The following is a 16,726-nucleotide window of genomic DNA, read 5'->3' as shown; positions in this document are numbered from 1 at the left end:
CTTCTTTTTGCTTCGTTTTCATGTGACTTACAGCTGTTTTCTGTGGTAAGAATAGATTGCTTCTCCAACAAGAAAGATTTTAAGGAGAAAGAGAAAGGAGGTTCCCAATGTGCATTTTCTGTCTCCTCCCTTTTCCCCTAGTTGCAGAGTCCATGCCTCCTTGTGAGAACTTGCTGAAGCTTGAGGGTAGAACAGAGGGCCCGAGGAGGTAGCCTCCCCCAGGTGTTTGCCCTCTGCCCTCTGACAGTCCTGGAGACCGCCTTTACCTGCCCCACTTGCTTCTCTGCATCCCCGGAACCTCTGGTCCCTTCAGGGAAGTCACGTGCTGCCTTGAGATTTCACATCTCATGTGTGACTCAAGGCACTTTCTGTTTTCTCAAATCCAGATGTCACCAGATTCCTGGAGCACTCTCTTTTCAAAGCTGCCTCGGACTAAGCCCTAGCTATGTAACAAGTTCAAGACCAGCTTGAGGTATGTGAAAATCTAGCTAAACAAAGAAAAAAAATCAACAGAAAGTAAAATAAAATACAATAACACAGGCTGCCTAGGTATGCTGTTCAAGTGGATTAGGAGATAGCCTGTGTGTGCCTGTGTGTGTGCCTGTGTGTGTTGCCTGTGTGTGTGTGCCTGTGTGTGTGTGTCTTTGTATGTGTGTGTGCCTGTGTATGTGCGTGCCTGCCTGTGTGTGTGTGCCTGTGTGTGTGTGTGTCTGTGTGTGTGTGTGTGTGTTGGGATATGGGTTGGTTTGGTTTCTCCCACACACACACAGAAAGAGACAACAAGAAGAAATGTTTCCATGAGTAAGGGGAAAGAAATAAGAGAAAGGTGTGAACGCAGCTCACCCCACTGCAGGAGAACTGCTGACTTCAGGGGAGGAGAGACACTTACCTGAGTGGTGGGGGGAGGCAGCACCTTCTCAAAGCTCTCTTTAACGAAGCGGAGCTGGCTGCTGTTCTGGCCTAGTGTGTCCTCCAGCAGCTTCCGGAAGTCTGGCTCCGAAACGTGGTAATGAGGCAGCTGGGTGGGAAGATGCTGTCAGCAGAGCCTCTGCAGGAGAAGGGGCCCGGGGGTGCCTTGTACCCACCCTCTAGTCCCAGACATCTGGTTGCTCTTTTTGTCTGCCCACCGTCTTGTCCCCTAAGCTGCTGTGCTCCGATCAAGGGAGAACAAGGGACTTAGGCCAGGCCCTTCTGTCAGATGTGGTGTGCAAAGGCTTAGAACACAGCCGTTCCCCTTCCCTTGGATTCCGAAGAGTAAAGGTACAGGCTTGGGCCTTCTCTGCCCGCCACCACACAGAAACAAAGCCTGCCTGAAAACCAGCCCAATCCAGGAAGGCAAACAGGCAGGAGATGGGGAGAAAGGCAGCGTCCCAACAGTGCAGGTCTATAAGCGACTGTGCTTGAGCCCTGACCCCTCCTGGGGTCAGGTCATTCTGTTCTCTCTACCCCACCTACTTTAGTATGGCTTATATTGCTTATAACCCAGGGTGTTCTGAGCTCTCCCGTGAGGCTCCAACCCTGTTAAGGCTAAGGCTCTCCCGCCTTCTCATCAGACAGCTCTAGAGTGAGTGAGACCCCACAGCCAAGAGATGTGTCCAGCCCTCTGGGTTATTGCCAGACTCCCCCACTTTTATTTGTGAGGGACACACAGGGCCTTTCTCCTGGGCTGCAGAGAGAAGACGGTTTTTGCCCTGCACTGCAGGAGTGAGGCCAGGTGAATGACCCATTGGATACATTCAAGGGAAGATTGGCAGCAATCCTAGGCAAGCCCTGGCCATCCATAGCACAGACCAATCAGGAGACACCCCGACTGCTTACCCCCTTCCCCACCCCTGCCATACACACACTTCTTATGGCTATAAACCTCCCTAGACTGGCATTCCTAGCCCCACCCACCCAAACTGCAGACTGGTAGAAAAGGGAGAGATCGGAAGACAGTCAAAGAATTAGCCAATCAAATTCATTCTTTTTGCACTGGGCCTGAGTCAGAGCCCTGTACAAAATACTGATGAGGGCCAGAAGAAGGAACCACTCATATCCGTGTCCCCCAGCCCCCAGCTGAGGGAAACGTGGATCCCCACTGCTCCAGCAGAAGGCAGGCTCTGGTAAGCACTGAGCAGCTACGTGACTTAAGTTCTGCTGGTGAGGGTAAGGACGGGAAACCTCCCACTCCTCCGGGGCAGCACGAATTCTGAATGCTTCCTAAAAAGACTGGTTCATCTGTCACTGAATGGCAGACACTGAGAGGCCTGGGGGACATTTGAGAGGGATTTCCCGTTGAAGAAGAGCTTGTAGAAAGAGACACGGTGGCACTCAGGCAGTGTATTGGAGGCAGGGACATGGGGCCCTGGATTGAAGAGTTGTCTGGAGTGGAGAGGTCAGGAGAGAGGAAGCAGAGACGAGGGAGAGTCAGGGGTGGGGAGACAGCTGACAGGGAAGCACAGAAGGCAAGGCATAGAAATGGCTCCCAAGGCTTGATTCATGAGCCATTCAGCTCTGACACAGACATTCCAGAGTAAGATGCGAAACCGCCGCCAATTCCCTCCCGGACCAGCTCGTGGTGGTGGCTTGCGTAGCGCTCTTTAAGATCTACTCCTGCCTTCAGCGGATAGATCCTTCTGAAAGACTCTTGAGCCCCGTGTTCAGAGTTCTATCACTGCACAGTCAGGGATCAAAAACAGAAACCCCGTCAACAAAAGTCTGCTGTGCATCTGTGCACGAGCCGCTTTCCCTCTCTGGGCCTTGGCTTCTCGAACATGAAAGGACCACATAATGTACAGGATTGCCCTGAGGACTGAGGGAGACACAGCCTGGAAAGGGGGCCAAGCAGGCAGACAAGTGCTCGCCAGGAAATCACTGCTAGCAGTACCAGGAGGAGACCCAGCTGGATACATCTACTCCTGACCAGATAGAAGAGACTCCTATCTCTGCCACCATCTCGTCATCTCCTTCAGGGATGGGTCTGCTACTGTTTTCCCAGAAAAACCTCCCTTGTTCCTGAGTCCCAGGATGACCTAGGGTGGCCTAGAGTTCAGCCTGGCCTGTCTCCACTAACTGAAGGAGGGAGAAAAGGATTGAGAGACATCTCGAGAATCTCCGCTAGGTCCTAGGGCCCAGTGGCCTATTTATCTCCATTTCTGCCCTGACAACAGCTAGGGCCTTGCCTGACTGTGCTCTACCGCAGCCGTAGTCCCAGCAGCCTTACCAGGGCCATACTGCTCTCTGCCCTTCGCAGGACCTGGTCGGCAAGGTCCTTCTGCAGGACCACGAATGTGCACAGGATCTGGCCCAGCCATTGTGTGACTAGCTGGTTAAACTGCGGGAGCTCGGCCACCAGCATCGAGTTGAGCGCCTGATACGTGTGCCGGGCCGCCTCCTCCTCATAGGTCACACTGCCCACATCCAGCAGTTTCTCTTCCACTCGTTCAAAGTCCAAGAGTTTGTCCAGACGCTTCTTGATCAAGTTCTGAGGGCCAACCAGGGCTCTGGCCAGGCTACACAGTGGGTCCCATACTAGGCCTTTCAGTCGCTGCTTCTGCAGGGAGAGGAGAACTTGAGAGATGAGAGTTAGGAGGTAGCAAAGGGTAGGGGTTTGGAGGGATGCTGGGGGCAGGGAGCTGGGGTTCCAGGCCCCCTCCACTGACAACTTCTAACTTGTAACGTATCCTAATCTCTGCCTGCCTAAACTGTGGGGCACAATCCATGTGGGGTCGGGAATGAACATGGATGTTGAAAAAGATTTGGCAACAGTAAAAGTCTGGGGTGGAACAATGGTCTGTATTCCCGTCAATTATATTTTAAATAAACACTGACTGGCCAGAAGCCAGGCAGGAAGTATAGGCAGGACAACCAGACAGGAAGTAGAGGTGGGTCATTGAAAACAGGAGAATTCTGGGAAGAGGAAAGCTTGGCCTGCAGTCCTGTCCCAGCCACAGAAGAAGCAAGATGTGACTGCCCCGCCAAATAAGGAACCGAGCCACATAGCCAACATAGACAAGAATAATAGGCTAATATAGGTTTTAAGAGTTAATAAGAAGTCTGAGCTACTAGGTCAATTGGTTTATAACTAATGTAGATTTCTGTGTGGTTTCTTTGGGACTTAACGATTGCTGGAACAGGGCAGGACAGAAACCCCGACAACAAGTTTTATGAATATATAATAACCCAAAATTCTGAAATGTTTTATGTGAAATGACATGACAGTCTCAGGATTGATCTTTATAAAATCAAAATTTTCATCAACTCTGAGACTCTTTGAAGATGTTCTGTGTCTTGAGATCTTATATCCATATCAAGTATTAGGCCAAGATATAAAATAAACAGCATATCATCTCATTAGTGCACAGTCTTTACTTTTAATAAATAATCAAATTATATGCATACCAAAGAATTGTTTTAAAATAAAGTTCCTTACGATTTATTATCAGTAAATTATAACGGGTATCCGTTACATATACCTATATATCCAGGTCACATAAATGTTCCTCAGGTAATGGGGTTGATGTGAAAAAGCTTCAGAAGCCTTGCTCTAACCTCGCGGAGTCTTGTCTTATGGTTTGATAATGCAGATGGTATGTAGTGTACACAGAGTGCGGCCCAGGGGAGGTTCTCAATTCCTGGCACTTCTCAGAGTTATTATTATGTAAAGTGCTTGCTTGAAACAGGTTTTGCACAGAATGCTACTTTTTAACTCAGACCTCATCTGTGTAAATGACCCAGAAGATGGCGCTCTCTGGGCCCTGAGCTCCCATTAGCAGAATGGGGCTATTAATAGTGTCTCACCCCAAAGCACATGTCGAGGGGTAAATGAGGTCAAGAATGGAAAAGGTGGGCACGGCGCCTGGTACAGGGTGCGGCTCGCTGCACATCGGTTGGGCTATTTTTATCAGTAAGTGCAGGAATAGCACTCCCTTCCCTACTGGCTATGACAATTGTATAAGTGCCTGACTTCTAAATATTACTCTTGTCGGAGCCACCACCTGCCTATCAAAGGAGCAGGGTGGGGGCGGAGGGGAATAGAAATCCCACTCACAAACTGCAGGAAGGCCTCCAGCTGAAGGTCCCTCGCCAGACCGCAGTACTGTTCGGCAGGACCACCAGGAATATCCAGACTCCATTCATGTGGCCGGAAGCAGAGGAAAGCCTAGGACCAACGAAGACAGGTGGTTAGGTCCCACCATGGCCCGTCTTACTCCTAACCCGCAAATCAGCAGACCTCCCAGGCAGTTTTTCAGGCCCTCTACATAACAACCAAGCACATACACCACTCTGTTCCTGCCCACCCTAGAGGATTAGAAGGGTCTCGCCAAGCGGGAGTCTGCATCTCCTCCCTCTCCTTTGGGGCCCATGAACATCACACCTATCTGTCTGTGTGCCCTCTGAGTGATTCTTTGCCAAGTCCATGTTCTACAGAGTCTATTAATGTTTTTCTGTAAGACAATGAACTGCTCCTATTCAAATCAAGGCATTAAAAAAGAAAAGGCTGGGGTTGAAGAGATGGCTCAGTGGTAAGAGGCTGTTCTTCCAGAGGTCCTGAGTTCAAGTCCCAGCAACCAAATGGTGGCTCACAACCATCTGTAATGAGATCTCACGCCCTCTTCTGGCCTGTAAGTGTACATGCAGACAGAACACTATGTATAATAACTAATTAAATAATTAAATCTTTTTAAAAGAGAGAGGGAGGGAGAAAGAGAAAGGAAGGAAGGAAGGAAGGAAGGAAGGAAGGAAGGAAGGAAGGAAGGAAGGAAGGAAGAAGCCAGGGCAGGGGCTAGAAAGATGGTTCAGTGATTAAGAGCACCTGCGGCTCTTGCAGAGGCCCTAGGTTCGCTTCCCAGCACCCAAGTGGCAGCTCACAACCATCTGTAATTCCAGCTGCAGGAGATCTTTGACCCTTACCCATGAGAACTCCAGTGGGGTGAGAGAAGCTGTCTTTAGCCCCCAGGTTTTGTGACTATGGGTCACAGTGTGCTCGCCAGCCCTCCTGGCTGACACCTCACACCAGAGTCCCTGCAGTTGGTACCTCTACAGCTTGTGGGTCTGCCCTTCGAACTCCGCAGGGTTCTCACCTCCAAATTATCCATGTAAGCATTCACATTGCTCTTCAGCTCCGTCACACACAGAGACACCCACTGGAATCTCTCCTCCAAGTCATCGAATTCCTTGTCCTCTGTCTGTAAGTAAAGCCATCCATGTGAGGGTCAGAAGATCCACACGGGGGCAGTGTGCAGCTGTTTTCCCTACCTCGGGAACTCACGAGGGACAACCTCGTCACAGAGCTCACTTGCTTCCTAGCTGTGTGTCTGTGGGCAGACATTGCATCCTCTGGGAGCCTCTGCTTCTTTGTGTGAAAACGAGATAAGGATGCTTACTTAGCCCTGCGGCTCCACCGCTACCGCTGTGGAAAAAGTACGCACTCAGCCTGAGCAGCTATGAGGAACTGTTCAGACTGACGCTCTGCCCCAAGCCCAGAGCCTAGCTCTCCTATAAGCAAAGAGGCCCCCAATACTGGTGAACCAAGTGGTGTGCCTCTTTGTGGTCCCTCACTCGCAGCTTCAGCCACTTCACTGTTCAAAGGTACCTCACCCTGTGTTCGTCCCTGTATCTCCTCCCACCAGCACGCACTCACCCTGGGTACCAGCCCCGCCTCCTGCTTCAGCAGCTGGCTCAGTCTGGTGGTCTTCTTGGAAAGAGTATGCGTGTTGATGCGGGCCAGCCGCTCCCGAAGGCTCAGTTGCTCTACCTTGGTATACTTTAAAGCTGTGGTGACACCAAAGAAAAGGACATTGTGGGTGACTGAGGCTGACCCAGGAAGCAAACAGCACGGCATCCTCCTGACTTGGAACTCTGCTCCACCAAGTTACATCCAGCAGAACGGTAAATGCTGGGAAATCCAGTACTTGGGTCCTCTTTGTCACAGAAATGAGTCCTGGGTGAAGAGTGTTCCGCCTGCTGTACTTTAACAAGTCACCTCTCCTTGGGGCCCCAGTTTCCTTTCCTGTAAGATGAGGACTCCCATCTTGCAGGATTACTGAGAGGATCACCTAAGACAGCTGCCCTTGATGTACCCTGAAATGCAAGTCCTTACCCACTTCCTTGCGCATCTTGTACTCATTGATATTGCTGTTGACATCCTGGAGGGCAGAGGCAGCTCTCTGAAGGACAGCGTGGGCACGGGCATCTGTGGGTGTATTCTCCAGGATTTTCTGCAGCAGGAGGGGGTACTTGGTAATCCTCTGCAGAGGAATTACAAGTAAGAAACTGAGACCCGAAGGTCCAGCTTGAGGCCTGAGGGAGAAGGTTGCTATTAGGCAGGTAAAGACCATCCTTTAGGGGACTGGGGGGCTTGCGGTAGTGGCCCAGCTCTGTCGCTTAGCTCAGTGTGATAACAGGAAGTCCACTCTCTCCCTGTGGGCCTTTCTGTATCTCATGGTGTCTAGATATCAGGCAGGCAGAGACCTTCCTGGGCTTTGATTCCCCGTCTGTTCAAAACCCAAGTGCTCTGTCAGCCCCGTGCACCCTCTCAGCAGCAAACGTGCTGACCACATCCTCTTCCTCAACAGGGGTTACTCAGCAGGACCCAGAGACCCTGCATCCAGTGTCTTCTCATTCCATAAGCTACTCTTTCTGCCAGATGCTAGAGCATTCTGGAGACCCCTTTCCTCCATATGCTCCCTTGGTGACCTCCAATAGCTTTTAATGAACCCCAAGCCCCCATTTCCATCTCTCTCTTCTCCCCAGGGCTCCAAACTCACCTACCTGTTTCACTGTCCTCAACTATGACTTCATATCTCTACTCAGATAATGTCCCAAGATTAACTCTCAGAGGTCATCCAGTTCATATTTTACTTAGCAAAATAGGTTGTTGCTTTAAGACACTGGAGAACCAGTGGGGTGGCTCAGTAGGTATAGGGATTTATCACCAAGCCAGAGGACCTGAGTAAACCTCCAAAACTCACATGATGGAAGAGAGAATTGATTCCCACAAGTTGTCTTCTGACCTATACACACACATACACATACACACAAACACATACACACACACACACACACACAGAGAGAGAGAGAGAGAGAGAGAGAGAGAGAGAGAGAGAGAGATGCTTTCACGCTAAACAAATAAGTGTGAAATTTGTAATCTAAAAAAATGTTTTGAAAAACTATGGGAACATAATTTTTAAACTATATGGGGAACACTCATCACTTCCTTTAAATAGTTTAACATAAAAATAGATAGGATATTTATATGTTAACTCTTTCTCATTTAAGGTGGTAGGTATGAGAATATCCATCATGTTATCCTCATTTTCTGCAGTTTGGAATTTTTATTTTAAAAAAGTGGTTTTTCAAAAGCACTGTGAGGAATGGTTTTGATGCCCAGGTGACCATCAGACTCCTAACGCTGGATGTCTGGGGTTTCATCAGGATTGCCTAGGTCAAGGGCAACTTGGGAATGGCTCCAACAGGCGTATAAGAATTCCAGCCCCTAATTGTCTCAGTGTGCCTCCTACAAAACTCAGATGTCAGGGACCAGCCATCCGCACTCTATAATGGAGCCCTCGACTCCTTCCTAAGGGAAAACCTCCAGACCAAATGTTCTGCAAAGAAACTGCTCGGAGGCTAAGAATAGACATGGCAGGTGGGAGCCCAGGATGGCGGCGGGTGGACTATGCTTGCCCTGTCCGTCTGCTCTCCCCAGGGGCGTCCTGAGCTCAGCTAACTATGGACAGGCATTCTGGAAACTCCATTCTGAGCTCAGCTAACTATGGACAGGCATTCTGGAAACTCCATTCTAGATCGACATTCCACGGGAAAGAGCCAGCTGCCTCCCAGGGACAACTGCCACACAGTGCAAACCAGAGGCCAAGGGGCTCTTAAAGAGATAACTGCATTCTTTTTTTTTAAAAAAGTCACTAAGGAGCCAGGGCAAAATGATGAAAGTTGCTGACATCTGTAGCGCTCTCTCTCCTCTCTCTCTCTCTCTCTCTCTCTCTCTCTCTCTCTCTCTCTCTCTCTCTCTCTCTCTTTCTCTCTCTCTCACGTTTTGTTTTTCAAAACAATGTTTCTCTGTGTATCTCTGGCTGTCCTGGAACTCACTCAGTATACCATGCTGGAAAGATCCGTCTGTCTCTGCCTCCCTGAGTCCTGGGTTTAAATACGTGCACCACTACCATCTGACTCTGTAGCCTTCTTAAAGTAACTTGGAGGAAAACTGCACACGCCTCTCATATAGATGATAAGAGCAGAATGATAGCCCAGAAGACTGGGGGGAGGGCGACAGAAGAGGGCTTCTTACACTCTCATAGGAATGTCACTGGCTGAGATCTTGGGCAGTTAGGCAATTTTCGAAGCACACAAATCCTTTGCTCCACTAACCCCAGCCTATAGAAATCTTGGCTCAGGCAAACAAGGATAGAGTTGTTCAGCAACTCCATGGCTGAAAAGAAAAACCCATCAATAAAAGAGTGGGTGAGTAGAGTCTGTGAGACAATATTCACAGCTACAATTAAATGAAAGTTCTAGAATAGCACAGGAGTCTCTTTAAGAACAACACCATCCCCTACCTGTCTGTAACTATACAGAAGAAAACTGAACAGAGGACGATGATCCCTCAGCCAAAGAAGAATGGACTTCATGTATTTGAGTATGATTTAAATATTACTTTTATATTCAAAATAAATACGACTAGCTGATACAGGAAACCAGAGGCTGTTTTCCTTCTGCAAACACTGCTATGCCAGGCAGCCTTCTAGAACTTTGACTTCCAGGGCTGCTCCACCTCTGCTCAGTCTCTCCTTTCCCTCACCACCACAAAAGGTCCTCCCCAGTACAGAGCTCCCTGCCTGGTCTGTGTTTCTGTCTTAAAGGGCAGGCTACCCTGAATGCTAACCCAGATGAAGGTGAAATCGTCAGAACACATTCAGGAATCACAGGGACTCTCGAGGCGCGGTCTTACTGTTTGACTACTGTGATTAAACACCATGACCAAGGCAACTTACTGAACAACAAATTGAGGGCTCACAAGTACAATGTTCGAATCCGTGATGGTGGGACAATGGCGCGGCAGCAGGAACAGCCCGAGAGCTCACGTCTTGATCCACAAGTTGGAAGCAAAGAAAGAACTAACTGGGAGCAGTGAGGCCCTGCACACAGACCTGTGCTACAGAGAGTAGCTGGGGTCTCACATGTCCCTCTGGACACTCAGAGCCTAAACGGGGCCTCAAAATGTACTGTGGGTTCAAGAACTGACATGCTTGTGTGACTCTCAGACTCTCTCCAGTCACATGACACAATAATAGATTTTTTTATACACTCTCTTTTAGAGATAAGATGCAGGCTATTTGCAAGGATATTACCTGTTCTCATTTTCCTACCTCCCAGGCCGTGAGCCACTATCTTCTCTTTGGTGCCTCACACACAAGAAAGTCAGGACTACCATCCCTGTGGGTTGCCGCCCTTGGGTACGCGCACCCTTTGCTCCCTCGCTTTTTTATACTTCAGAAGCAGAACAGCCTCAGGACTTTCTTTCCTGACCTCCAAACTAACTTACTGCCCAGAGAGGCGAGCTAATTTTAGAGTGCTTCCTCATAGCTTCTAGGATTGTTGTGCCTGAGTGCACACTGAAACCCACATTACTAGAAAATGCTTTCCTTATCTTCCTCCTTCATATCGTTGTTATATTGTTATATTGACTTTTTCCCAGTTCATATATAGAGGTAGGGTCTATTTCCAGGATTTATTGCAAGATGATAAATACATTTCATATTTGTTATAAAAGGAGGCCTTGGGACTGACAAGACTGAAAAGCTGCAGCGTGACACAGTTCCTGCCCGGCTGACTAGAATAGCTGGGACATATTTAGTGTCCCTTGTGCTGTGTGCCTACACTCCACCAAGTGCCGTTAGGACTCCCATCAGACCCATAAGGAAATTGGGTTTGAGATGTGAAATCACTCTCACAAGAAGGGGCCGAGCCAGATCTGCCACCGTGCAAGCCTGGCTCCAGACCTGCAGACACAGGACAAACAGCCTCATTGTCAGCTAGTCATTGCTTCTAGCATGGCTGGAGAGAATGGGACTCATGGGAGGTGTCCCACCGAAGTTCCTGCTGCCTTGGAAAAATCTGGGCACATGTGAGCCACAGCACCTGTGTGTGGTCAGAGGACAACTGGTAGGACTCTATTGTCCCCTTCTACTATATTCCAGAAAGTGAACGCAGGCAGTCAGGATTGGCGGCAGGCGAGTGCCTTATCTTAGTTAGGATTTCCATTGCTGCGGAGAGACACCCTGAGCACGGCAACTCTTATAGAGAAAAAAACATTCAATTGGGTGGCTCTCTTACAGTTTCAGAGGTTCAGTCCACTATCATCATAGTGGAGAGGATGGTGCAGGCATGCAGACTAGTGCTGGAGTACTACATCTTGCAGGCAACTGGAGATGGTTGTCTGAGACACTAGGCAGTATCTTGAGCATATATGAGACCTCAAAGCCTACAATGACACACTTCCTGCAATAAGACCACACCTACTCCAATAAAGCCCCACCTCCTAATAAGGGCCATTTTCTTTCAAACCACAGCCTGAAACTCACTGAGACACCTTAACAGCCTGGTCAATGTTGGTTTAAGGCATTGTTTGGGGTAGTTATCTAACAGCTATTGACAGCAACAATCTCCTAAGGCCATGCCAAGCTTGATACAGGGTCTGTCACTTCCCTTTTCCCACACTCTCCACTCTCCCTCCCTTTGTGGGTTCTAGCTTCCCTGACTTCTGTGATCTGCCTCTGTCCTACAGAAACACATCTAATGGCCCTGCAATAGCCTACCTTTTCCAGACCTATGAGAAGAAAATATTTTTTCCCTTTTTTTTTTTTTTTTTGGACCTAGGACCTGGTGCTTGAAAAAGAGACTTTGAAGGAGGGAGGTTGAAAAGTGAGAGAAAGACAAGGCAGGTGAGAGAGGCTGGCAGGCTGCACAGGACATGACGTCACTGCACACACCTCTTCAGCACTCTTTCTCTTGGGCATAAGGAGCACTTAAGTGAGGTAAAGATGACTCCTCTGTTCTCCTTCTACCACTCTGGTTTCTAAAAACCGACTGTCAATTTTTCACTTGGCAAACTTTTTAAAATTTTGTTTGGGGGTTTGTGGTTGATTCTGGGGTTTCATTGTTGCTGCCTTTTTTAGCATTTTGTTTTGTTTATAAAAAAGGGTCTTGGGGCTGGAGAGATGGCTCAGCAGTTAAGAGCACTGGCTACTCTTCCAGAGGTCCTGAGTTCAATTCCTAGCAACCCACACGGTGCTTCACAACCATTTGTAATGAGATCTCGTGCCCTCTTTTGGCCTGCAGACAGACATAAAAGCAGACTTTATATATTATGAAGTATATATTATAATGTATACATTATATATATACTGTATACATTGTATATATACACTGTATACATTATAAATAAATAAATCTTTAAATAAAATTTTTTAAAAGGTCTTACTACATAACCATGGCTGGCCTGAAACTCCCTATGTAGACAGGCTGGCCTCAAACTCACAGAGATCCTCCTGCCTCTGCATCTTGAATGCTGGGATTAAAGTGTGCACCAACATGCCCGGTCAAGTTTTGGATTTATGAGATATAGTCTTGCTATGTAGCCCAGGAGGGCCTTGAAGTTGTAGCAACACTTCTGCCTTGGCTTCTTTAACAAAAAAAAAAAAAAAACACACCGACCTCTATATAAGGAGCTAGAATTAACTAATGGCTGCCAAGAGAGAGAAAAAAATCAAACTTTTCTAGGTATGGGCCACCTGATAGGTTATCCAATCCCAAGATGTCAGCCCTTGTTTATACATATGATTTCAGCTCATATACATATGAGCAACACTAAATATATTCAGTAGGATATACATATGTGCATATATGTTATTGTTACAAGTGTGCGGCATAAATGTAATATGTATGTGCAGATATATGTGTGTAACAATAATAATTGAAGAAGAGGTCATGAGTTTGAGAGGGAGTTGAATGAGACCCAGAAGGAGATGAAGGCAGGGAAAGATGGGGTGAAATGATGCAAATACAACATTCACGCATAAAATTCTCAAAAAAATGTAAAATTTTTAAAAAAGGACTAGTAAATTTGTGATAGAAGGAAAAAAGTAAGATGAGAACCAATAATAAATCAAATAAGCAATTAGAAATCTGTTTTGTTTTGGGTTTTGTTGTTATTGAGACAAAGTAGCTCTGGGTAGCCCTGCCTGTCTTGGAACTCACCCTGTAGACCATGTTGGCCTCCAACTTGGAGATTTACCTGCCTCTGCCTCCCAAGCACTGGGATTAAAGGCGTGAGAAATCTATTTTTCACACACACACAAATTCTTAATATAGAAAATATCACAGAAATGAAACAGATTCACAAGAAAATATTCATAAAGGACTCTTAAATGTCCAAAAAATGGCCAACTTGCCATAAGATAAAAGGAAAAGTCAAAGACCTCATCCTGACCTAACCCAAAACAAGCATCCTAAGGTTTGGTGGCACACTGCTCTGGAAAGGCCGTGGGAGACAGGCACCTGCTGCTGACAGGAATCTAAATGGACCTTTGCAGGGGAGGTTTTAACTAACGAAATTCTTCATACATATCTCCTCTAATCTATCCATCCTATTTCTGAAAAGTGTACCTTGTGACTGCAGATCCTGAAAAGAATTCTATAGCCCCCACTTATAACATTAAGAAAACGGAAAACAAACCAGGGTCTACCCTCCAACACAGTTCAGACAAATTGGTATGACCACCTGGTGGAAGAGTATGCTGAGGGTCAATCTCCAGGAAAGAGACAGATATACTGGCTTCTGTTCAGAAGTTTAACCAGTCATGGTGATATGCATCTTTAATCCCAGCACTCAGGAGGTAGAGGCAAGAGAATCTCTGAGTTCGAGGCCAACCTGGTCTACAGAGCAAGTTCCAGCACAGTCAGAGCTACACAGAGAAAGAAATTCTGTCTTGAAAGATACCCCCCACACACAAAAAAGGAGAAGAAAGGACATAAAATAAGATCATATATTGGTAACTACTTGTACAATTAAAACAGCACTATCCAAAACTGACAGGAAACGCACAGGGACACAGGAGACGTGGAACCGTGTCTGAGACTGTGTGAGCACTGCTTGGCAGTATAGAGGCCTGGCTGCTGGCACAGGCCCGAAGCAGCCCGAGCAGACCCGAGCAGGATCAAGATTTGAACTGTCCCTGGACTTGTTACTCACACTGCTGCTTCGATGATGCCCTGGATGGCCTTCTGCAGTTCCGGCTCCTTCCGGTACGCCTTGACCAGCTGCAGGGCTTGGTCATAGTTGGTACAGTAGACTTTATAGATGTGTTCAAACTCCTCGTGGAATTCTAGGAATAAGTTACCTGATGGCGAACAAGCAGCAAGAGTTACCAGGGGCAAGTGCGCAAGTCCCTGGCTTGGAGTGGGGAGGCAGGGCCTGCTCGGTGGGGAGGCTACCAGCGTGTCACTAGTACAAGCTATCTAGCCTTCCTGTTGCTATTTTTCAGGTTTCATAAAGTTGCTGAGTGGATGAGTAACAGCCCAGACTCTTCTTTTGTTTTTGGTCTTAGAGACAGGGATTTTCTGTGGAATAGCTCTGACTATCCAGGAACTCACTCTGTAGACCAGGCTGGCTTCAAATGCAGAGATCCTTCTGCCTCTGCTTTAGTGTTGGGATTACAGGTGTGGGCCACCACCACCTCCAGGCTGAGGCCAGGTTCTTAAACAGTAGGTCACGACCCCAGATGGGGCTGCCTGCAGACCTGAAAGTGGGGTCTGGAAATGTTTGGGAAGAGTGACAAGTTTCCAAACACAGGGCAACCTGAGATTAATTCTAAAGCAGAACTGTAATGAATCCGAGGCGTTTCCGGACACAGGCACTCATGTTGCATCATGAAACGTCACTGCAGCCTTGGTTTTGAACACTCAACATTCCTACTTGGTCCTGGCCGGAATCAGCGTGCCACACAACTCCCGTGAACACTGCCTGCCACACTTGGGCTCAGATTAGAGACAATTGCGCCACCGGCGCTGCCGGAATCCTCACCGTTTGAACAAAGCCTTCTGCTCTTAGAATTTAGTTCTGGAAAACAAATACTTGTGCTATTTTTCTACTGTCCCTCCATGTGTATCAAATTAATGTGCCTTTGGATTGCATTGGGTTAGAGCACCTGACTTTTCTGCTTGAGAGGGCTAGAGAAATGGCTTAGTAATTTATAGCGCCTGTCATTCCTTCAGAGGGCCTGAGCTTGGATCCCAGCACCCATACTGGGTGGCTCACAACCACCTGCAACTCCAGCTCCAGAGACTCCAGTCCCTCTGCTGGCCTCTGGGGGTACCTGAGCGCATGTGGCATACATATACATATACACACATACATACACACACACACACACACACACCATACACACATAAATAAAAAATTAAAATAAGTGAATAGAATTAGCTGCTTGACTTGAGTTTCATTTTTAAAAGCTGGGTTTCATTTAAAGTTTTGGCTTTGAATTAGGACAGAACTTCCAGCAATTTTTTAACGACCCTAAATACTCCTGCCAACCTTAGACCCGTTTGCCTCCGCCTCCTGAATGTTGAGGCATCTTAACAGTTGCTTTGGCCTGTTGTCGTTTCAATATTCATTTCCTGATGATTGGCAGGTTGAAAGCCTCACATATTAATGGAACATTTCCATGCCCTTTCTAGCTAAAAAGCTATTTACGTCATTTAAAAAAAATTCTTAAAAAAAAATAAAAAAAAAATTCTTCTGTCCTACAGGTAAATTGCATCAAACATTTCTTTAAAGAAAAAGAGTATCTGTATTGAACACGTGAGGACTTTTTTTCTTGACGTCATCATTCCCTGAACAATATGGTATAACAACCTTCCGTATGTCACCTACACGGTGCTAAATGTCGTGACTGGTCTAGAGAGGATTTCAAGTATACAGAACTTCAGAAGGCTTACGTTAATACTATGTCATTTTATACAAGGGACTTACTTGAGGGGGCGGGGTGTCATGGAAAACCATCGCTTACAGAAACCACGGGATGATTATATATTCCAAGGGTCAAAGTTAAAGGCAAATAAACATCAAAGACTGGGTGGTGGCGGTGGAGGAGGGTGTCTCCCTGAAGAAGGCTTCCACAGATAATGTGACCATCTGCCAGAGAGCAGAAGTAGCCAGCCCCAGAAACCTCAGTGGAGGGGCAGCTCCCAAGCTTGTGGATGGCAAGGGCAAGGGTGACCCTGGTCCGAGGACAGCCACGGACTCTGGTATGGCTGGAGCAGAGTGGGCCAGGCACAAAGGGAGGGAAACCTGACAGCCACTAAAGCCAAGCCGCATGGGGCATCAGAGTAAGTGGGGTGGCCGGCGCTCGGTTTTGTATTCCAGTGGTGGCAGGAAGCCGTGGGAGAGGGTAGAGCTGGGGTCTCACCTAAGTCTCATTCAATAGCAGCTACAGGAAAGCTGCACAGGGAAGATGAAACAGACCCAGGGCCATAGCCTAACGTGTTCTGTGTCTTCCAATACGAAACCAGTTACTTATAGGGAGCAGGGGGAACGGGTGGGAAGAATAAAGGAATAGGAGTGGTCCTCTAGGGATAAGCGAAGATGACTTTATCAAAGTTAAGGTTAGAGGAGGGCTGGAGAGTTGGCTCAGTGGTTAAGAACAATGGTTGCCTTTTCCGGAGTGAC

At 47.5% G+C, this 16,726-nt stretch overlaps 1 protein-coding gene across 4 annotated transcripts in view; it reads right to left on the bottom strand.

Moving 5' to 3' along the window:
- The window catches only part of Arhgef37 (Rho guanine nucleotide exchange factor 37), a 35,401-nt gene that overhangs the window by 8,025 nt on the left and 10,650 nt on the right, over positions 1-16,726 (bottom strand). For all 4 annotated transcript variants that reach the window (XM_050158036.1, XM_050158038.1, XM_050158037.1 and 1 more), the window contains 7 exons: positions 14,252-14,399; positions 7,085-7,284; positions 6,626-6,756; positions 6,066-6,170; positions 5,033-5,143; positions 3,206-3,535; positions 890-1,018 (listed from right to left, as the gene is read on the bottom strand). In XM_050158036.1, the coding sequence (XP_050013993.1) occupies positions 890-1,018; positions 3,206-3,535; positions 5,033-5,143; positions 6,066-6,170; positions 6,626-6,756; positions 7,085-7,284; positions 14,252-14,399 (1,154 nt within the window). The remainder of the gene's footprint in view (positions 1-889; positions 1,019-3,205; positions 3,536-5,032; positions 5,144-6,065; positions 6,171-6,625; positions 6,757-7,084; positions 7,285-14,251; positions 14,400-16,726) is intronic.

The sequence above is a fragment of the Alexandromys fortis genome, unplaced genomic scaffold (assembly GCF_014885135.2).
Source record: "Alexandromys fortis isolate MF-2015 unplaced genomic scaffold, M_Fortis_MF-2015_v1.1 scaffold_94, whole genome shotgun sequence".
NCBI lineage: Eukaryota > Metazoa > Chordata > Mammalia > Rodentia > Cricetidae > Alexandromys > Alexandromys fortis.
This window is presented reverse-complemented; position numbering and strand designations above follow the sequence as displayed.